Source organism: Hippoglossus hippoglossus, chromosome 10 (genome assembly GCF_009819705.1).
Source record: "Hippoglossus hippoglossus isolate fHipHip1 chromosome 10, fHipHip1.pri, whole genome shotgun sequence".
In the NCBI taxonomy this organism is placed as follows: Eukaryota; Metazoa; Chordata; class Actinopteri; order Pleuronectiformes; family Pleuronectidae; genus Hippoglossus; species Hippoglossus hippoglossus.
Genome location: NC_047160.1, coordinates 2,079,326 through 2,098,536, shown reverse-complemented (window position 1 = coordinate 2,098,536; position 19,211 = coordinate 2,079,326). Strand labels below are relative to the sequence as shown.

General features: G+C 45.2%; 1 protein-coding gene, 1 long non-coding RNA gene and 28 other non-coding genes across 30 annotated transcripts; all 30 read right to left on the bottom strand.

The window, feature by feature from the left end:
* Positions 1-556: 556 nt before the first annotated feature.
* trnay-aua lies at positions 557-644 on the bottom strand. Its single transcript is given in 2 exon segments — positions 557-592; positions 608-644. It is a non-coding gene; the product is annotated as a tRNA-Tyr (tRNA).
* A 230-nt stretch (positions 645-874) lies between these two features.
* On the bottom strand, positions 875-962 carry trnay-gua. Its single transcript is given in 2 exon segments — positions 875-910; positions 926-962. It is a non-coding gene; the product is annotated as a tRNA-Tyr (tRNA).
* A 230-nt stretch (positions 963-1,192) lies between these two features.
* On the bottom strand, positions 1,193-1,280 carry trnay-gua. Its single transcript is given in 2 exon segments — positions 1,193-1,228; positions 1,244-1,280. It is a non-coding gene; the product is annotated as a tRNA-Tyr (tRNA).
* A 201-nt stretch (positions 1,281-1,481) lies between these two features.
* On the bottom strand, positions 1,482-1,569 carry trnay-gua. The gene is given in 2 exon segments: positions 1,482-1,517; positions 1,533-1,569. It is a non-coding gene; the product is annotated as a tRNA-Tyr (tRNA).
* Positions 1,570-1,799: 230 nt separating this feature from the next.
* trnay-gua lies at positions 1,800-1,887 on the bottom strand. The gene is given in 2 exon segments: positions 1,800-1,835; positions 1,851-1,887. It is a non-coding gene; the product is annotated as a tRNA-Tyr (tRNA).
* A 1,126-nt stretch (positions 1,888-3,013) lies between these two features.
* Positions 3,014-3,101, bottom strand: trnay-gua. The gene is given in 2 exon segments: positions 3,014-3,049; positions 3,065-3,101. It is a non-coding gene; the product is annotated as a tRNA-Tyr (tRNA).
* Positions 3,102-3,620: 519 nt separating this feature from the next.
* On the bottom strand, positions 3,621-3,708 carry trnay-gua. The gene is given in 2 exon segments: positions 3,621-3,656; positions 3,672-3,708. It is a non-coding gene; the product is annotated as a tRNA-Tyr (tRNA).
* Positions 3,709-3,938: 230 nt separating this feature from the next.
* On the bottom strand, positions 3,939-4,026 carry trnay-gua. Its single transcript is given in 2 exon segments — positions 3,939-3,974; positions 3,990-4,026. It is a non-coding gene; the product is annotated as a tRNA-Tyr (tRNA).
* A 519-nt stretch (positions 4,027-4,545) lies between these two features.
* Positions 4,546-4,633, bottom strand: trnay-gua. Its single transcript is given in 2 exon segments — positions 4,546-4,581; positions 4,597-4,633. It is a non-coding gene; the product is annotated as a tRNA-Tyr (tRNA).
* Positions 4,634-5,123: 490 nt separating this feature from the next.
* trnay-gua lies at positions 5,124-5,211 on the bottom strand. Its single transcript is given in 2 exon segments — positions 5,124-5,159; positions 5,175-5,211. It is a non-coding gene; the product is annotated as a tRNA-Tyr (tRNA).
* A 230-nt stretch (positions 5,212-5,441) lies between these two features.
* Positions 5,442-5,529, bottom strand: trnay-gua. Its single transcript is given in 2 exon segments — positions 5,442-5,477; positions 5,493-5,529. It is a non-coding gene; the product is annotated as a tRNA-Tyr (tRNA).
* A 499-nt stretch (positions 5,530-6,028) lies between these two features.
* Positions 6,029-6,116, bottom strand: trnay-gua. Its single transcript is given in 2 exon segments — positions 6,029-6,064; positions 6,080-6,116. It is a non-coding gene; the product is annotated as a tRNA-Tyr (tRNA).
* Positions 6,117-6,346: 230 nt separating this feature from the next.
* Positions 6,347-6,434, bottom strand: trnay-gua. Its single transcript is given in 2 exon segments — positions 6,347-6,382; positions 6,398-6,434. It is a non-coding gene; the product is annotated as a tRNA-Tyr (tRNA).
* Positions 6,435-6,634: 200 nt separating this feature from the next.
* Positions 6,635-6,722, bottom strand: trnay-gua. Its single transcript is given in 2 exon segments — positions 6,635-6,670; positions 6,686-6,722. It is a non-coding gene; the product is annotated as a tRNA-Tyr (tRNA).
* A 201-nt stretch (positions 6,723-6,923) lies between these two features.
* On the bottom strand, positions 6,924-7,011 carry trnay-gua. Its single transcript is given in 2 exon segments — positions 6,924-6,959; positions 6,975-7,011. It is a non-coding gene; the product is annotated as a tRNA-Tyr (tRNA).
* Positions 7,012-7,241: 230 nt separating this feature from the next.
* Positions 7,242-7,329, bottom strand: trnay-gua. The gene is given in 2 exon segments: positions 7,242-7,277; positions 7,293-7,329. It is a non-coding gene; the product is annotated as a tRNA-Tyr (tRNA).
* Positions 7,330-7,847: 518 nt separating this feature from the next.
* Positions 7,848-7,935, bottom strand: trnay-gua. The gene is given in 2 exon segments: positions 7,848-7,883; positions 7,899-7,935. It is a non-coding gene; the product is annotated as a tRNA-Tyr (tRNA).
* A 230-nt stretch (positions 7,936-8,165) lies between these two features.
* Positions 8,166-8,253, bottom strand: trnay-gua. Its single transcript is given in 2 exon segments — positions 8,166-8,201; positions 8,217-8,253. It is a non-coding gene; the product is annotated as a tRNA-Tyr (tRNA).
* Positions 8,254-8,772: 519 nt separating this feature from the next.
* Positions 8,773-8,860, bottom strand: trnay-gua. The gene is given in 2 exon segments: positions 8,773-8,808; positions 8,824-8,860. It is a non-coding gene; the product is annotated as a tRNA-Tyr (tRNA).
* A 490-nt stretch (positions 8,861-9,350) lies between these two features.
* On the bottom strand, positions 9,351-9,438 carry trnay-gua. Its single transcript is given in 2 exon segments — positions 9,351-9,386; positions 9,402-9,438. It is a non-coding gene; the product is annotated as a tRNA-Tyr (tRNA).
* Positions 9,439-9,668: 230 nt separating this feature from the next.
* trnay-gua lies at positions 9,669-9,756 on the bottom strand. Its single transcript is given in 2 exon segments — positions 9,669-9,704; positions 9,720-9,756. It is a non-coding gene; the product is annotated as a tRNA-Tyr (tRNA).
* Positions 9,757-10,255: 499 nt separating this feature from the next.
* Positions 10,256-10,343, bottom strand: trnay-gua. The gene is given in 2 exon segments: positions 10,256-10,291; positions 10,307-10,343. It is a non-coding gene; the product is annotated as a tRNA-Tyr (tRNA).
* A 230-nt stretch (positions 10,344-10,573) lies between these two features.
* On the bottom strand, positions 10,574-10,661 carry trnay-gua. Its single transcript is given in 2 exon segments — positions 10,574-10,609; positions 10,625-10,661. It is a non-coding gene; the product is annotated as a tRNA-Tyr (tRNA).
* Positions 10,662-10,861: 200 nt separating this feature from the next.
* On the bottom strand, positions 10,862-10,949 carry trnay-gua. Its single transcript is given in 2 exon segments — positions 10,862-10,897; positions 10,913-10,949. It is a non-coding gene; the product is annotated as a tRNA-Tyr (tRNA).
* Positions 10,950-11,150: 201 nt separating this feature from the next.
* Positions 11,151-11,238, bottom strand: trnay-gua. Its single transcript is given in 2 exon segments — positions 11,151-11,186; positions 11,202-11,238. It is a non-coding gene; the product is annotated as a tRNA-Tyr (tRNA).
* Positions 11,239-12,075: 837 nt separating this feature from the next.
* On the bottom strand, positions 12,076-12,163 carry trnay-gua. The gene is given in 2 exon segments: positions 12,076-12,111; positions 12,127-12,163. It is a non-coding gene; the product is annotated as a tRNA-Tyr (tRNA).
* Positions 12,164-12,393: 230 nt separating this feature from the next.
* trnay-gua lies at positions 12,394-12,481 on the bottom strand. The gene is given in 2 exon segments: positions 12,394-12,429; positions 12,445-12,481. It is a non-coding gene; the product is annotated as a tRNA-Tyr (tRNA).
* A 1,155-nt stretch (positions 12,482-13,636) lies between these two features.
* trnay-gua lies at positions 13,637-13,724 on the bottom strand. Its single transcript is given in 2 exon segments — positions 13,637-13,672; positions 13,688-13,724. It is a non-coding gene; the product is annotated as a tRNA-Tyr (tRNA).
* Positions 13,725-13,905: 181 nt separating this feature from the next.
* Positions 13,906-17,239, bottom strand: LOC117769789. Its single transcript, XM_034598929.1, has 8 exons — positions 17,011-17,239; positions 16,016-16,820; positions 15,646-15,855; positions 15,232-15,527; positions 14,872-15,033; positions 14,615-14,776; positions 13,947-14,504; positions 13,906-13,911 (listed from the first exon to the last, which is right to left on the bottom strand). The coding sequence occupies exons 1-8, from the start codon at positions 17,113-17,115 to the stop codon at positions 13,906-13,908; spliced, it is 2,304 nt and encodes a 767-aa protein (XP_034454820.1). The 5' UTR covers positions 17,116-17,239.
* A 1,282-nt stretch (positions 17,240-18,521) lies between these two features.
* On the bottom strand, positions 18,522-18,943 carry LOC117769723. The gene is made up of 3 exons (XR_004615288.1): positions 18,887-18,943; positions 18,690-18,800; positions 18,522-18,602 (listed from the first exon to the last, which is right to left on the bottom strand). It is a non-coding gene; the product is annotated as an uncharacterized LOC117769723 (long non-coding RNA).
* Positions 18,944-19,211: the final 268 nt, after the last annotated feature.

The following is a 19,211-nucleotide window of genomic DNA, read 5'->3' as shown; positions in this document are numbered from 1 at the left end:
AGCGACCTGAGGATGTCAGCGTATGCAACCTACAGTCCTCCTCTCTTCCAACTGAGCTATCGAAGGGTTAAATCAGGTTTAACAGTGAAGCATACTTTTGGAAAATGCCCATATCCTGGTAAGAACGCGTTCAACTGCCTTCTGAGTCTCTATGCTAAACATTCAGGACATTGACTGCCCAGCCTACTTTTTGGTCATTGAGGTACCCTGACAAGAGGTGTGAACTTCTGTTGATATCTTGTGATCATTAAGCCTATAAACGACTCCTCCTTCGAGCCGGAGTTGAACCAGCGACCTAAGGATGTCAACATATGTAACCTACAGTCCTCCTCTCTTCCAACTGAGCTATCGAAGGGTTAAATCAGGTTTAACAGTGAAGCATACTTTTGGAAAATGCCCATATCCTGGTTAGAACACGTTCAACTGCCTTCTGAGTCTCTATGCTAAACATTCAGGACATTGACTGCCCAGCCTACTTTTTGGTCATTGAGGTACCCTGACAAGAGGTGTGAACTTCTGTTGATATCTTGTGATCATTAAGCCTATAAACGACTCCTCCTTCGATCCGGAGTTGAACCAGCGACCTATGGATGTCAACATATGTAACCTATAGTCCTCCACTCTTCCAACTGAGCTATCGAAGGGTTATATCACTTTTAACAGTGTAGCATACTTTTGGAAAATGTCCATATCCTGGTTAGAAAATGTTCAACTGTCTTCAGAGTCCCTATGCTAAACCTTCAGCTCAATGACTGCCCTGCCCTCTCTAGCTGCTTTTGGGTCGTTGAGGTACCCTGACTAGAGTTGTGAAGGGCTGATGATATGTTGAGAGTCGTTAAGTCTCAGGTGCAAATTTCCAACTGTAAAAGACTCCTCCTTCGAGCCGGAGTTGAACCAGCGACCTAAGGATGTCAACATATGTAACCTACAGTCCTCCGCTCTTCCAACTGAGCTATCAAAGGGTTATATCATGTTTAACAGTGTAGCATTCTTTTGGAAAATGTCCATATCCTGGTTAGAAAACGTTAAACTGTCTTCAGAGTCCCTATGCTAAACATTCAGCTCAATGACTGCCCTGCCCTCTCTAGCTGCTTTTGGGTCGTTGAGGTACCCTGATTAGAGGTGTGAAGGGCTGATGATATGTTGCGAGTCGTTAAGTCTCAGGTGCAAATTTCCAACTGTAAAAGACTCCTCCTTCGAGCCGGAGTTGAACCAGCGACCTAAGGATGTCAGCGTATGTAACCTACAGTCCTCCGCTCTTCCAACTGAGCTATCGAAGGGTTAAATCAGGTTTAACAGTGTATCGTTCTTTTGGAAAATGTCCATAACCTGGTTAGAAAATGTTGAACTGTCTTCAGAGTCCCTATGCTAAACATTCAGGACATTGACTGCACAGCCTACTTTTTGGTCATTGAGGTACACTGACTAGAGGTGTGAACTGCTGTTGATATCTTGTGATCGTTTAGCCTATAAAAGACTCCTCCTTCGAGCCGGAGTTGAACCAGCGACCTAAGGATGTCAACATATGTAACCTACAGTCCTCCGCTCTTCCAACTGAGCTATCGAAGGGTTAAATCAGGTTTAACAGTGTAGCATACTTTTGGAAAATGTCCATATCCTGGTTAGAAAACGTTCAACTGTCTTCAGAGTCCCTATGCTAAACCTTCAGCTCAATGACTGCCCTGCCCTCTCTAGCTGCTTTTGGGTCGTTGAGGTACCCTGACTAGAGGTGTGAAGGGCTGATGATATGTTGCGAGTCGTTAAGTCTCAGGTGCAAATTTCCAACTGTAAAAGACATATCCTTCGAGCCGGAGTTGAACCAGCGACCTAAGGATGTCAACATATGTAACCTACAGTCCTCCGCTCTTCCAACTGAGCTATCGAAGGGTTAAATCAGGTTTAACAGTGTAGCATACTTTTGGAAAATGCCCATATCCTGGTTAGAACACGTTGAACTGCCTTCTGAGTCTCTAGACTAAACATTCAGGACATTGACTGCCCAGCCTACTTTTTGGTCATTGAGGTACCCTGACTAGAGTTGTGAACTGCTGTTGATATCTTGTGATCGTTAAGACTATAAAAGACTCCTCCTTCGAGCTGGAGTTAAACGAGCGACCTGAGGATGTCAGCGTATGCAACCTACAGTCCTCCTCTCTTCCATCTGAGCTATCGAAGGGTTAAATCAGGTTTAACAGTGAAGCATACTTTTGAAAAATGCCCATATCCTGGTAAGAACACGTTCAACTGCCTTCTGAGTCTCTTTGCTAAACATTCAGGACATTGACTGCCCAGCCTACTTTTTGGTCATTGAGGTACCCTGACAAGAGGTGTGAACTTCTGTTGATATCTTGTGATCATTAAGCCTATAAACGAATCCTCCTTCGAGCCGGAGTTGAACCAGCGACCTATGGATGTCAACATATGTAACCTACAGTCCTCCGCTCTTCCAACTGAGCTATCGAAGGGTTATATCACTATTAACAGTGTAGCATACTTTTGGAAAATATCCATATCCTGGTTAGAAAATGTTCAACTGTCTTCAGAGTCCCTATGCTAAACCTTCAGCTCAATGACTGCCCTGCCCTCTCTAGCTGCTTTTGGGTCGTTGAGGTACCCTGACTAGAGGTGTGAAGGGCTGATGATATGTTGCGAGTCGTTAAGTCTCAGGTCCAAATTTCCAACTGTAAAATACATATTCTTCGAGCCGGAGTTGAACCAGCGACCTAAGGATGTCAACATATGTAACCTACAGTCCTCCGCTCTTCCAAATGAGCTATCGAAGGGTTATATCACTTTTAACAGTGTAGCATACTTTTGGAAAATGTCCATATCCTGGTTAGAAAACGTTCAACTGTCTTCAGAGTCCCTATGCTAAACCTTCAGCTCAATGACTGCCCTGCCCTCTCTAGCTGCTTTTGGGTCGTTGAGGTACCCTGACTAGAGGTGTGAAGGGCTGATGATATGTTGCGAGTCGTTAAGTCTCAGGTGCAAATTTCCAACTGTAAAAGACATATCCTTCGAGCCGGAGTTGAACCAGCGACCTAAGGATGTCAACATATGTAACCTACAGTCCTCCGCTCTTCCAACTGAGCTATCGAAGGGTTAAATCAGGTTTAACAGTGTAGCATACTTTTGGAAAATGCCCATATCCTGGTTAGAACACGTTGAACTGCCTTCCGAGTCTCTAGACTAAACATTCAGGACATTGACTGGCCAGCCTACTTTTTGGTCATTGAGGTACCCTGACAAGAGGTGTGAACTTCTGTTGATATCTTGTGATCATTAAGCCTATAAACGACTCCTCCTTCGAGCCGGAGTTGATCCAGCGACCTATGGATGTCAACATATGTAACCTACAGTCCTCCGCTCTTCCAACTGAGCTATCGAAGGGTTATATCACTATTAACAGTGTAGCATACTTTTGGAAAATATCCATATCCTGGTTAGAAAATGTTCAACTGTCTTCAGAGTCCCTATGCTAAACCTTCAGCTCAATGACTGCCCTGCCCTCTCTAGCTGCTTTTGGGTCGTTGAGGTACCCTGACTAGAGGTGTGAAGGGCTGATGATATGTTGCGAGTCGTTAAGTCTCAGGTCCAAATTTCCAACTGTGAAAGACATATTCTTCGAGCCGGAGTTGAACCAGCGACCTAAGGATGTCAACATATGTAACCTACAGTCCTCCGCTCTTCCAACTGAGCTATCGAAGGGTTATATCACTTTTAACAGTGTAGCATACTTTTGGAAAATGTCCATATCCTGGTTAGAAAACGTTCAACTGTCTTCAGAGTCCCTATGCTAAACCTTCAGCTCAATGACTGCCCTGCCCTCTCTAGCTGCTTTTGGGTCGTTGAGGTACCCTGACTAGAGGTGTGAAGGGCTGATGATATGTTGCGAGTCGTTAAGTCTCAGGTGCAAATTTCCAACTGTAAAAGACATATCCTTCGAGCCGGAGTTGAACCAGCGACCTAAGGATGTCAACATATGTAACCTACAGTCCTCCGCTCTTCCAACTGAGCTATCGAAGGGTTAAATCAGGTTTAACAGTGTAGCATACTTTTGGAAAATGCCCATATCCTGGTTAGAACACGTTGAACTGCCTTCTGAGTCTCTAGACTAAACATTCAGGACATTGACTGCCCAGCCTACTTTTTGGTCATTGAGGTACCCTGACTAGAGGTGTGAACTGCTGTTGATATCTTGTGATCATTAAGCCTATAAACGACTCCTCCTTCGAGCCGGAGTTGAACCAGCGACGTATGGATGTCAACATATGTAACCTACAGTCCTCCGCTCTTCCAACTGAGCTATCGAAGGTTTATATCACTTTTAACAGTGTAGCATACTTTTGGAAAATGTCCATATCCTGGTTAGAAAATGTTCAACTGTCTTCAGAGTCCCTATGCTAAACCTTGAGCTCAATGACTGCCCCGCCCTCTCTAGCTGCTTTTGGGTCGTTGAGGTACCCTGACTAGAGGTGTGAAGGGCTGATGATATGTTGAGAGTCGTTAAGTCTCAGGTGCAAATTTCCAACTGTAAAAGACTCCTCCTTCGAGCCGGAGTTGAACCAGCGACCTAAGGATGTCAACATATGTAACCTACAGTCCTCCGCTCTTCCAACTGAGCTATCGAAGGGTTATATCATGTTTAACAGTGTAGCATTCTTTTGGAAAATTTCCATATCCTGGTTAGAAAACGTTCAACTGTCTTCAGAGTCCCTATGCTAAACATTCAGGACATTGACTGCACAGCCTACTTTTTGGTCATTGAGGTACCCTGACTAGAGGTGTGAACTGCTGTTGATATCTTGTGATCGTTTAGCCTATAAAAGACTCCTCCTTAGAGCCGGAGTTAAACCAGCGACCTGCGGATGTCAGCGTATGCAACCTACAGTCCTCCTCTCTTCCAACTGAGCTATCGAAGGGTTAAATCAGGTTTAACAGTGTAGCACACTTTTGGAAAATGCCCATATCCTGGTTAGAACACGTTCAACTGCCTTCTGAGTCTCTATGCTAAACATTCAGGACATTGACTCCCCAGCCTACTTTTTGGTCATTGAGGTACCCTGAGTAGAGGTGTGAACTGCTGTTGATATCTTGTGATCGTTAAGCCTATAAAAGACTCCTCCTTCGAGCCGGAGTTGAACCAGCGACCTAAGGATGTCAACATATGTAACCTACAGTCCTCCGCTCTTCCAACTGAGCTATCGAAGGGTTAAATCACGTTTAACAGTGTAGCATACTTTTGGAAAATGTCCATATCCTGGTTAGAAAACGTTCAACTGTCTTCAGAGTCCCTATGCTAAACCTTCAGCTCAATGACTGCCCTGCCCTCTCTAGCTGCTTTTGGGTCGTTGAGGTACCCTGACTAGAGGTGTGAAGGGCTGATGATATGTTGCGAGTCGTTAAGTCTCAGGTGCAAATTTCCAACTGTAAAAGACATATCCTTCGAGCCGGAGTTGAACCAGCGACCTAAGGATGTCAACATATGTAACCTACAGTCCTCCGCTCTTCCAACTGAGCTATCGAAGGGTTAAATCAGGTTTAACAGTGTAGCATACTTTTGGAAAATGCCCATATCCTGGTTAGAACACGTTGAACTGCCTTCTGAGTCTCTAGACTAAACATTCAGGACATTCAGGACATTGACTGCCCAGCCTACTTATTGGTCATTGAGGTACCCTGACAAGAGGTGTGAACTTCTGTTGATATCTTGTGATCATTAAGCCTATAAACGACTCCTCCTTCGAGCCGGAGTTGAACCAGCGACCTATGGATGTCAACATATGTAACCTACAGTCCTCCGCTCTTCCAACTGAGCTATCGAAGGGTTAAATCATGTTTAACAGTGTAGCATTCTTTTGGAAAATGTCCATATCCTGGTTAGAAAACGTTCAACTGTCTTCAGAGTCCCTATGCTAAACATTCAGGACATTGACTGCATAGCCTACTTTTTGGTCATTGAGGTACCCTGACTAGAGGTGTGAACTGCTGTTGATATCTTGTGATCGTTTAGCCTTTAAAATACTCCTCCTTCGAGCCGGAGTTGAACCAGCGACCTAAGGATGTCAACATATGTAACCTACAGTCCTCCGCTCTTCCAACTGAGCTATCGAAGGGTTATATCATGTTTAACAGTGTAGCATTCTTTTGGAAAATGTCCATATCCTGGTTAGAAAACGTTCAACTGTCTTCAGAGTCCCTATGCTAAACATTCAGCTCAATGACTGCCCTGCCCTCTCTAGCTGCTTTTGGGTCGTTGAGGTACCCTGACTAGAGGTGTGAAGGGCTGATGATATGTTGCGAGTCGTTAAGTCTCAGGTGCAAATTTCCAACTGTAAAAGACTCCTCCTTCGAGCCGGAGTTGAACCAGCGACCTAAGGATGTCAACATATGTAACCTACAGTCCTCCGCTCTTCCAACTGAGCTATCGAAGGGTTATATCACTTTTAACAGTGTAGCATACTTTTGGAAAATGTCCATATCCTGGTTAGAAAATGTTCAGCTGTCTTCAGAGTCCCTATGCTATACCTTCAGCTCAATGACTGCCCCGCCTACTTTTGGTCATTGAGGTACCCTGACTAGAGGTGTGAACTGCTGTTGATATATTGTGATCGTTAAGCCTATAAAAGACTCCTTCTTCGAGCCGGAGTTGAACCAGCGACCTAAGGATGTCAACATATGTAACCTACAGTCCTCCGCTCTTCCAACTGAGCTATCGAAGGGTTAAATCAGGTTTAACAGTGTAGCGTTCTTTTGGAAAATGTCCATAACCTGGTTAGAAAATGTTGAACTGTCTTCAGAGTCCCTATGCTAAACATTCAGGACATTGACTGCACAGCCTACTTTTTGGTCATTGAGGTACCCTGACAAGAGGTGTGAACTTCTGTTGATATCTTGTGATCATTAAGCCTATAAACGACTCCTCCTTCGAGCTGGAGTTGAACCAGCGACCTGAGGATGTCAACATATGTAACCTACAGTCCTCCGCTCTTCCAACTGAGCTATCGAAGGGTTAAATCACGTTTAACAGTGTAGCATACTTTTGGAAAATGTCCATATCCTGGTTAGAAAACGTTCAACTGTCTTCAGAGTCCCTATGCTAAACCTTCAGCTCAATGACTGCCCTGCCCTCTCTAGCTGCTTTTGGGTCGTTGAGGTACCCTGACTAGAGGTGTGAAGGGCTGATGATATGTTGCGAGTCGTTAAGTCTCAGGTGCAAATTTCCAACTGTAAAAGACATATGCTTCGAGCCGGAGTTGAACCAGCGACCTAAGGATGTCAACATATGTAACCTACAGTCCTCCGCTCTTCCAACTGAGCTATCGAAGGGTTAAATCAAGTTTAACAGTGTAGCATACTTTTGGAAAATGCCCATATCCTGGTTAGAACACGTTGAACTGCCTTCTGAGTCTCTAGACTAAACATTCAGGACATTGACTGCCCAGCCTACTTTTTGGTCATTGAGGTACCCTGACAAGAGGTGTGAACTTCTGTTGATATCTTGTGATCATTAAGCCTATAAACGACTCCTCCTTCGAGCCGGAGTTGAACCAGCGACCTATGGATGTCAACATATGTAACCTACAGTCCTCCGCTCTTCCAACTGAGCTATCGAAGGGTTATATCACTTTAACAGTGTAGCATACTTTTGGAAAATGTCCATATCCTGGTTAGAAAATGTTCAACTGTCTTCAGAGTCACTATGCTAAACCTTCAGCTCAATGACTGCCCTGCCCTCTCTAGCTGCTTTTGGGTCGTTGAGGTACCCTGACTAGAGGTGTGAAGGGCTGATGATATGTTGCGAGTCGTTAAGTCTCAGGTGCAAATTTCCAACTGTAAAAGACATATCCTTCGAGCCGGAGTTGAACCAGCGACCTAAGGATGTCAACATATGTAACCTACAGTCCTCCGCTCTTCCAACTGAGCTATCGAAGGGTTATATCACTTTTAACAGTGTAGCATACTTTTGGAAAATGTCCATATCCTGGTTAGAAAACGTTCAACTGTCTTCAGAGTCCCTATGCTAAACCTTCAGCTCAATGACTGCCCTGCCCTCTCTAGCTGCTTTTGGGTCGTTGAGGTACCCTGACTAGAGGTGTGAAGGGCTGATGATATGTTGCGAGTCGTTAAGTCTCAGGTGCAAATTTCCAACTGTAAAAGACATATCCTTCGAGCCGGAGTTGAACCAGCGACCTAAGGATGTCAACATATGTAACCTACAGTCCTCCGCTCTTCCAACTGAGCTATCGAAGGGTTAAATCAGGTTTAACAGTGTAGCATACTTTTGGAAAATGCCCATATCCTGGTTAGAACACGTTGAACTGCCTTCTGAGTCTCTAGACTAAACATTCAGGACATTGACTGCCCAGCCTACTTTTTGGTCATTGAGGTACCCTGACTAGAGGTGTGAACTGCTGTTGATATCTTGTGATCATTAAGCCTATAAACGACTCCTCCTTCGAGCCGGAGTTGAACCAGCGACGTATGGATGTCAACATATGTAACCTACAGTCCTCCGCTCTTCCAACTGAGCTATCGAAGGTTTATATCACTTTTAACAGTGTAGCATACTTTTGGAAAATGTCCATATCCTGGTTAGAAAATGTTCAACTGTCTTCAGAGTCCCTATGCTAAACCTTGAGCTCAATGACTGCCCCGCCCTCTCTAGCTGCTTTTGGGTCGTTGAGGTACCCTGACTAGAGGTGTGAAGGGCTGATGATATGTTGAGAGTCGTTAAGTCTCAGGTGCAAATTTCCAACTGTAAAAGACTCCTCCTTCGAGCCGGAGTTGAACCAGCGACCTAAGGATGTCAACATATGTAACCTACAGTCCTCCGCTCTTCCAACTGAGCTATCGAAGGGTTATATCATGTTTAACAGTGTAGCATTCTTTTGGAAAATTTCCATATCCTGGTTAGAAAACGTTCAACTGTCTTCAGAGTCCCTATGCTAAACATTCAGGACATTGACTGCACAGCCTACATTTTGGTCATTGAGGTACCCTGACTAGAGGTGTGAACTGCTGTTGATATCTTGTGATCGTTTAGCCTATAAAAGACTCCTCCTTAGAGCCGGAGTTAAACCAGCGACCTGCGGATGTCAGCGTATGCAACCTACAGTCCTCCTCTCTTCCAACTGAGCTATCGAAGGGTTAAATCAGGTTTAACAGTGTAGCACACTTTTGGAAAATGCCCATATCCTGGTTAGAACACGTTCAACTGCCTTCTGAGTCTCTATGCTAAACATTCAGGACATTGACTCCCCAGCCTACTTTTTGGTCATTGAGGTACCCTGAGTAGAGGTGTGAACTGCTGTTGATATCTTGTGATCGTTAAGCCTATAAAAGACTCCTCCTTCGAGCCGGAGTTGAACCAGCGACCTAAGGATGTCAACATATGTAACCTACAGTCCTCCGCTCTTCCAACTGAGCTATCGAAGGGTTAAATCACGTTTAACAGTGTAGCATACTTTTGGAAAATGTCCATATCCTGGTTAGAAAACGTTCAACTGTCTTCAGAGTCCCTATGCTAAACCTTCAGCTCAATGACTGCCCTGCCCTCTCTAGCTGCTTTTGGGTCGTTGAGGTACCCTGACTAGAGGTGTGAAGGGCTGATGATATGTTGCGAGTCGTTAAGTCTCAGGTGCAAATTTCCAACTGTAAAAGACATATCCTTCGAGCCGGAGTTGAACCAGCGACCTAAGGATGTCAACATATGTAACCTACAGTCCTCCGCTCTTCCAACTGAGCTATCGAAGGGTTAAATCAGGTTTAACAGTGTAGCATACTTTTGGAAAATGCCCATATCCTGGTTAGAACACGTTGAACTGCCTTCTGAGTCTCTAGACTAAACATTCAGGACATTCAGGACATTGACTGCCCAGCCTACTTATTGGTCATTGAGGTACCCTGACAAGAGGTGTGAACTTCTGTTGATATCTTGTGATCATTAAGCCTATAAACGACTCCTCCTTCGAGCCGGAGTTGAACCAGCGACCTATGGATGTCAACATATGTAACCTACAGTCCTCCGCTCTTCCAACTGAGCTATCGAAGGGTTAAATCATGTTTAACAGTGTAGCATTCTTTTGGAAAATGTCCATATCCTGGTTAGAAAACGTTCAACTGTCTTCAGAGTCCCTATGCTAAACATTCAGGACATTGACTGCACAGCCTACTTTTTGGTCATTGAGGTACCCTGACTAGAGGTGTGAACTGCTGTTGATATCTTGTGATCGTTTAGCCTTTAAAATACTCCTCCTTCGAGCCGGAGTTGAACCAGCGACCTAAGGATGTCAACATATGTAACCTACAGTCCTCCGCTCTTCCAACTGAGCTATCGAAGGGTTATATCATGTTTAACAGTGTAGCATTCTTTTGGAAAATGTCCATATCCTGGTTAGAAAACGTTCAACTGTCTTCAGAGTCCCTATGCTAAACATTCAGCTCAATGACTGCCCTGCCCTCTCTAGCTGCTTTTGGGTCGTTGAGGTACCCTGACTAGAGGTGTGAAGGGCTGATGATATGTTGCGAGTCGTTAAGTCTCAGGTGCAAATTTCCAACTGTAAAAGACTCCTCCTTCGAGCCGGAGTTGAACCAGCGACCTAAGGATGTCAACATATGTAACCTACAGTCCTCCGCTCTTCCAACTGAGCTATCGAAGGGTTATATCACTTTTAACAGTGTAGCATACTTTTGGAAAATGTCCATATCCTGGTTAGAAAATGTTCAGCTGTCTTCAGAGTCCCTATGCTATACCTTCAGCTCAATGACTGCCCCGCCTACTTTTGGTCATTGAGGTACCCTGACTAGAGGTGTGAACTGCTGTTGATATATTGTGATCGTTAAGCCTATAAAAGACTCCTTCTTCGAGCCGGAGTTGAACCAGCGACCTAAGGATGTCAACATATGTAACCTACAGTCCTCCGCTCTTCCAACTGAGCTATCGAAGGGTTAAATCAGGTTTAACAGTGTAGCGTTCTTTTGGAAAATGTCCATAACCTGGTTAGAAAATGTTGAACTGTCTTCAGAGTCCCTATGCTAAACATTCAGGACATTGACTGCACAGCCTACTTTTTGGTCATTGAGGTACCCTGACAAGAGGTGTGAACTTCTGTTGATATCTTGTGATCATTAAGCCTATAAACGACTCCTCCTTCGAGCTGGAGTTGAACCAGCGACCTGAGGATGTCAACATATGTAACCTACAGTCCTCCGCTCTTCCAACTGAGCTATCGAAGGGTTAAATCACGTTTAACAGTGTAGCATACTTTTGGAAAATGTCCATATCCTGGTTAGAAAACGTTCAACTGTCTTCAGAGTCCCTATGCTAAACCTTCAGCTCAATGACTGCCCTGCCCTCTCTAGCTGCTTTTGGGTCGTTGAGGTACCCTGACTAGAGGTGTGAAGGGCTGATGATATGTTGCGAGTCGTTAAGTCTCAGGTGCAAATTTCCAACTGTAAAAGACATATGCTTCGAGCCGGAGTTGAACCAGCGACCTAAGGATGTCAACATATGTAACCTACAGTCCTCCGCTCTTCCAACTGAGCTATCGAAGGGTTAAATCAAGTTTAACAGTGTAGCATACTTTTGGAAAATGCCCATATCCTGGTTAGAACACGTTGAACTGCCTTCTGAGTCTCTAGACTAAACATTCAGGACATTGACTGCCCAGCCTACTTTTTGGTCATTGAGGTACCCTGACAAGAGGTGTGAACTTCTGTTGATATCTTGTGATCATTAAGCCTATAAACGACTCCTCCTTCGAGCCGGAGTTGAACCAGCGACCTATGGATGTCAACATATGTAACCTACAGTCCTCCGCTCTTCCAACTGAGCTATCGAAGGGTTATATCACTTTTAACAGTGTAGCATACTTTTGGAAAATGTCCATATCCTGGTTAGAAAATGTTCAACTGTCTTCAGAGTCACTATGCTAAACCTTCAGCTCAATGACTGCCCTGCCCTCTCTAGCTGCTTTTGGGTCGTTGAGGTACCCTGACTAGAGGTGTGAAGGGCTGATGATATGTTGCGAGTCGTTAAGTCTCAGGTGCAAATTTCCAACTGTAAAAGACATATCCTTCGAGCCGGAGTTGAACCAGCGACCTAAGGATGTCAACATATGTAACCTACAGTCCTCCGCTCTTCCAACTGAGCTATCGAAGGGTTATATCACTTTTAACAGTGTAGCATACTTTTGGAAAATGTCCATATCCTGGTTAGAAAACGTTCAACTGTCTTCAGAGTCCCTATGCTAAACCTTCAGCTCAATGACTGCCCTGCCCTCTCTAGCTGCTTTTGGGTCGTTGAGGTACCCTGACTAGAGGTGTGAAGGGCTGATGATATGTTGCGAGTCGTTAAGTCTCAGGTGCAAATTTCCAACTGTAAAAGACATATCCTTCGAGCCGGAGTTGAACCAGCGACCTAAGGATGTCAACATATGTAACCTACAGTCCTCCGCTCTTCCAACTGAGCTATCGAAGGGTTAAATCAGGTTTAACAGTGTAGCATACTTTTGGAAAATGCCCATATCCTGGTTAGAACACGTTGAACTGCCTTCTGAGTCTCTAGACTAAACATTCAGGACATTGACTGCCCAGCCTACTTTTTGGTCATTGAGGTACCCTGACAAGAGGTGTGAACTTCTGTTGATATCTTGTGATCATTAAGCCTATAAACGACTCCTCCTTCGATCCGGAGTTGAACCAGCGACCTATGGATGTCAACATATGTAACCTACAGTCCTCCGCTCTTCCAACTGAGCTATCGAAGGGTTATATCACTTTTAACAGTGAAGCATACTTTTGGAAAATGTCCATATCCTGGTTAGAAAATGTTCAACTGTCTTCAGAGTCCCTATGCTAAACCTTCAGCTCAATGACTGCCCTGCCCTCTCTAGCTGCTTTTGGGTCGTTGAGGTACCCTGACTAGAGTTGTGAAGGGCTGATGATATGTTGAGAGTCGTTAAGTCTCAGGTGCAAATTTCCAACTGTAAAAGACTCCTCCTTCGAGCCGGAGTTGAAGCAGCGACCTAAGGATGTCAACATATGTAACCTACAGTCCTCCACTCTTCCAACTGAGCTATCGAAGGGTTATATCATGTTTAACAGTGTAGCATTCTTTTGGAAAATGTCCATATCCTGGTTAGAAAACGTTCAACTGTCTTCAGAGTCCCTATGCTAAACATTCAGCTCAATGACTGCCCTGCCCTCTCTAGCTGCTTTTGGGTCGTTGAGGTACCCTGACTAATGGTGTGAAGGGCTGATGATATGTTGCGAGTCGTTAAGTCTCAGGTGCAAATTTCCAACTGTAAAAGACTCCTCCTTCGAGCCAGAGTTGAACCAGCGACCTAAGGATGTCAACATATGTAACCTACAGTCCTCCGCTCTTCCAACTGAGCTATCGAAGGGTTATATCATGCATAACAGTGTAGCATACTTTTGGAAAATGTCCATATCCTGGTTAGAAAATGTTCAGCTGTCTTCAGAGTCCCTATGCTAAACCTTCAGCTCAATGACTGCCCTGCCCTCTCTAGCTGCTTTTGGGTCGTTGAGGTACCCTGACTAATGGTGTGAAGGGCTGATGATATGTTGCGAGTCGTTAAGTCTCAGGTGCAAATTTCCAACTGTAAAAGACTCCTCCTTCGAGCCGGAGTTGAACCAGCGACCTAAGGATGTCAACATATGTAACCTACAGTCCTCCGCTCTTCCAACTGAGCTATCGAAGGGTTATATCATGCATAACAGTGTAGCATACTTTTGGAAAATGTCCATATCCTGGTTAGAAAATGTTCAGCTGTCTTCAGAGTCCCTATGCTATACCTTCAGCTCAATGACTGCCCCGCCTACTTTTTGGTCATTGAGGTACCCTGACTAGAGGTGTGAACTGCTGTTGATATCTTGTGATCGTTAAGCCTATAAAAGACGGGAATAGAGGGAGGCAAGTTGACCCCTTGCAGCAGAATGCCACATTCCTGCCTCTTCAGGCGCTTGTTGTGCCACTGGATGAGGGTTGTTTGGTTGACCTCAAACAACTGTAATGTAGTGGTCTGCATGACCACACCATTACCCAGGACCAGCTGCCTGATTTTGCTGTAGTCTTTGAGGATGAGAGTCCATCTTGTCAGAGCATAATTGCCCTGCTTTTTGGGGCTCTTATAGATGTTGCACAGTTTGACAAAGATGGACTCTATCAGGCGACAACAGTCTGGCCACTGTGCAGGGGATCCTGTTGATCCTAAGACACAGCGTGTCATGCTCTCCACACCTGGTGTAAATTCAGCTTTCTTTTTTGAAACCCTGTAGCGTCCTGTTGTCAGGCGACTCTGGTGCCGTGCAGCATATTCCACCCGCTGGCGATCATATGGCAGGAGGTTCTGCCACAGGGCTATGATTGTACTGGCCTGCAGGTTGTTAAGGGTGAGGCCAGTTTCATTTCTCAGCCCCACCAAGTAGTCAGCCAGGCAGTCCACACCGTCCATTCCTGGAACACCACGCTCATCCACTGCCTGGTAAATATAAGAGTACATCAAAATTAACAAACAAAAAAAAATACACAGTAGCAAATACAGAAAAGTAACATAACTGTCCCAGTGTAATTCTTCGCAAAAAGACTCACCAGATGTTGCCCAGGTGCTGCTGGGGTGGTGGTCTGTGATCCAGAGGAAGCTGTGGCTGTAGGGACAGTGGTCGAGAGGGTGGCGGGGAGAGGAAGCATGGAGGCTGAGCTGGTGGTGATGGCTGATGGGCCAGACAACACCCTGGTGGGAAAATCCAAAGCCTGGGAAACAAAAAGAAATGGAATAGAAGTAAAAACCCGAAGCATACCACAAGTATAACAGGTTGTGTGGTAACTCGTACCAAAGAAACACTCACCCGCCGCGCTACAGCAGGAGTGACTGGTGGGGATGCGGATGGACCAGGAGAAACAGTTGCAGCAGCAGAAACAGCTGCTGAAAGGCTGGTGGAACTTGGGAGTAGATAACTCGCCGGAGGGGCTGATGGGCCAGGGGGCATTTCTGTGTCCTCATACTCAATCTAGAAATAAAATGGCATTTAAGTAGAGTGTATTATGCTTTTATTAATTTGTTCATTCTCCAGATTTGTATTTATTGTATTTTATTTTTGTCGGTGTCTTGATAGCACTGCTACATTTTTTACTATAAGTGGAATCATAACACAGTAACAATTATCCACTGACATTGTACGATAAAAGAAATGTGATGAGAATATTACCAGATGATGCTCAGATGCTGCTGCACTGGAGCTACATCCAGGCCTAGGAGGAGCAGCAGTAGCGTGGAGAGAAGAGGGAGTTGAAAAGCTGGTAGGTGATGGACCTGAGGACATTTCCAGCAGCTCAATGGTGAGGTCCAAGCTGTGATCCAAACCAGCATCCCCAAAGCCCTCATCCAGCTCTTCCTCAGTGCAAACATCCTCCAGCATGTGGTCGGTCTCCTCTGAGTCAGGATGTACATCCTGCAGGGGCCTTCCGGTCTGACGGTACAGGTAATCGATACCTATTAGCTCCCCTGGGACAGACAAAAGAATAGGAAGGCGAAAATTTGCTTTCAGATATTTTATCAAAGAGGTGATTATATTTGATGGATATGAAATATCACCTCATCATGGTGGAAAGGTTAAACTTACCAGTGTAAACAGCAGGTGGCTGAAAAGAGGGCACAAATTTCCTTCCAAGCACCTTGACACTCTGGGTGTTGACACAGTGAACAAGGTCCCCTGAGTAACTGAGCAGGCTGGGAGGCTTGACTGCCAGGGATGCAGCGTGACGGTCCTGGTTCCACCGATGAAGCCCTTCTAGGAGGTACAGCTGGAAATTAAGGCTGTTGGCACTCGTTCCTTAAGAGAGAAACAATGTGAGAAATAATGTTAAGGGAGAATTTTGTCAGTGTTAGTACTGTACAGGATAATAGTATTAATAATAATAATAATAATAATAGTAATAAAACGTTGAACCCTATATATTTAATCTCATCAATGTATAGGGATCCATACAGACCTGGAATGAACCTGTTCAGGTGTAGGTGGAAGGACTCAAGTGATGTGGACCCTCGAGCACACCTGTAATTTGGCAGAACAATGCCCTCTTTGGTGGTGGTGCCCGTCTGGGTATAGAGAAGCACACCCGGTTCATCCTGAATGCACTTTACATGCCTCGTCTGGACATGCCAGATGTGCTGCATCCTCTCCTGGTCCAACAGAGGGACACCAAGCGAGTCTCTCCCCTTTATCCCTATCAGCTCATTGAGCAGGCATTCAATCAAGATGATTGTCTGCTGCTCTCCCCTTGTCTGCCTTCTGCAGTGCAGGGCCAGTTCGGCCTTGGTTATCTGCATTTCTACCATTTTGTCCGTTATGCTAGGTACACCTTCCCGTACCAGCTGTGCAGTCTTGGCTCGCCGCAGCAAGGCAACATCTCTGCTGTCCCACTCAAAAATGCAGCTGGACAATTTGGCCATGAAGGTGGGGTAGAGAGGATGAGAATCCTTTGTACAGCCAGATGCCAGTCGCCTCATGAAATGGTAAATGTCTAACCTCACAATGAGGTCTGGCCACCCTCCAAATCGTTGTTTCAATTTGGTCTGTACCCTGCCCTCCCGACAACATTCAGTGTCGACATACAGTAGCCGAGGAGGGGCCACACCAGCATTGCTGTATCTCCGGATGAGATCAGCTGCCATGATGTCCAGAGCTGGACCCTCCTGAGCAGTCAGGACACTGATGAGGATTTGGCCCACCTCATTGCTCACAGATGTAAGCCACATGGCAGTCCCCTTTGCCAGGCCTGACAGCTTCTTGGTGATCTGTGATGCAAATAAAGGACAGTGAGTTATTAAATATGTTGTATATGTGCGATGCTAGTATAATTACATGAGGTTTCTTTTAATGAACAAAGCATTGTTATATTTCACGTCTGTACTACTAATGTTATAATTTCGACAAAGTGAGGTTATAATGTAGAATATTACAGTGTTTACAGTCCAAAATATGTACCTTTTTGGTGGAGTCCATTTTTAGGACACTTCCAAAGGTGCATGTGATGTTGGCTTTGATGTGGTCCAGCCTGCTCAAGATGTCTCTGCCATACACAAATAGCATCCACCTGTGAGAGGGGATAGCTACTGGCTCAGGCGGCTCCTGGAATGTGATAGGGAGCAGGCATGGCCGGTTAGCAAAGTCCGTGCATGCACCAAAGTACCGGCAGAGGAACTTCAGCCACTCCCGACTGGTTTTCCCTCAGCTGCCTGACCAACCGGGAGGGGCTGTTACCCAGGGCCCTCTCCCTCAGAAAGCAAATCACCCGTATGTCACAAGCATATCTATAAAGAAAAGAAAAATGAGAACAGCAACGTTGAAGTGTGTTTCAATGACAAACAAAGACGTTACATAAGCGAAATAATCTCAGTATAATAACCTTTGAGTCAGGATCAGTCTGAACTCCAGCCTGTGTTGCATTGCCAGCTGGTCCAATATTGTCTTGCTGGTGGAAATGTAACTGGTTTTGCAACCAGCTGCACTGCACCACAGGGTCTCAGTTATTAAAAAGGTAAAATGTGTCCACATCCAGAACCTTGCGGGCTCTCTTGTGGGCTCCATAGCCTGTGAGCTGTTTGCCACAAAGAGGACAGGCGAGCCTGACCTTCCACAGGTGGTAGGGCATCCACAGGAGAAGCCGGTGGGTAAAAAAGCGCTCTGGAGTGGGGGCCTGATGATAAATGAGCGCTGGTAATGGTGGATTATACCACAGCTTCAGGTCAGAGCGCAAACGATGGTTCTTCCACAGAGCTGCTGAAATCCATTTCTGGTCCTGAGCTGGTAAAGTTTTCATTAGCTTTGCAGGCAGCCAGCCAGGCTCTGAACCAGCAGCAGCAGCAGCAGCCACCAGATTTCCGGCCAATGGCTCAGAGTCAGGGGCAGGATGTGCTGAGGGACCAGCCACAGATGTTGCAGCAGAGGAGACACATTCACCAGAGGCAGAGTCCACAGGGGCAGGAGGAGCAGAGGAGGTATCCAAGGAGGTGGCAGTTGACACTCTCTAATTTATAAATCACAAAAAGGCAAATATATAGACATGATTATAAGCTACTCATGAAGGAGGCTTGTTTCAAGTTTAATAAAATATGGGTGTGAAGAAAACAACTTAAATGAGGAGTTTCTCACAGCTCCAGCAGCAGCCGATGTGACACAAGAGGTGGAGGTGGTTGCAGACACAGGAGAGGGGGGAAGAGACAGAGGAGAGACAGTCTGAATATAGTGCCTGGGACTGTGGCCAGGTGACGGGGTCCTCCGTGCAGAGGCACTTGGCACAATGCCCGAGACAGCAGAGGACTCAGAAGTGCCAGTTGTGGTCTAAGTGAAGAAGAGGACAGTTTACACGAAAATAAATAAAGTATTGTGTCATAATTAGGTATAACAACACAGATATTATAAGACTAGACCATTTCATCATATCTGTAACAAATGAAAATGCCGCTATGTTTACTCAGATGTTGTCCTTATATTACCTTGATTCCATGCTTCCCAGCCAAAGACAAGTTTGGCCGTAAATGGGCACCATGCGATCCACCAAACCGTGGTTTTGTTAACTGACGAGAAGAAAAAGTAACCTTATGTGTAACCGTTTAAAATGTGCAAAATATAAATATTAGCTTCAGTATATCCTCAATACTTACTGATGCCAAAGTCAAAGTGGGCTTGCGTGGTGGTTGCCCAGGTGTTATGGAGGGGGATGCAGATGAGGGTCCTGGTTGTGGTGTCACCGAAGATGACACAGAGACTGATGGCTACAGGTTCCAAGAAATGAAAATGAAATTCAATAATATGTAATACAACACCAAGACATTGTAATATTATGTAAGACCTCTGATACCTTCTTTTTATGGAAACCACATTTACATGTCTGTGTCCCTCCAAACAGAGACCTTTGACCCCTGAGCTGCATTGGGCATTTCTCAATCTGTAATAGTGATAGTGAATTGTAATATTAGTACTTTGCTTTAAGTGCAGTGATTGTACACATATCACTTTCTCCAAGTCTACCTTCAGAAACAGATCGTGCCACTTTTTCAGGCGTGGTGCCGGCCGGTTTCCTGCATCAGCGGGCCAGACCCCTACAGCAGCAAACTTACACAGACGGGACATCCACTCCTCATCACCCATAGCTCTGTGTTTTTTGTCTTTGGAAGCCATCTGAC

Excerpts from the sequence above, each read along its gene's own strand:
- LOC117769789 (XM_034598929.1), bottom strand. The coding sequence starts at position 17,115 with ATGCTATTTGTGTATGGCAGAGACATCTTGAGCAGGCTGGACCACATC. Across the intron at positions 16,821-17,010 it reads AAATGGACTCCACCAAAAAG|ATCACCAAGAAGCTGTCAGG; the intron begins GTACATATTTTG and ends TTTGCATCACAG. Across the intron at positions 15,034-15,231 it reads CAGCATCTGAGCATCATCTG|ATTGAGTATGAGGACACAGA; the intron begins GTAATATTCTCA and ends TTTTATTTCTAG.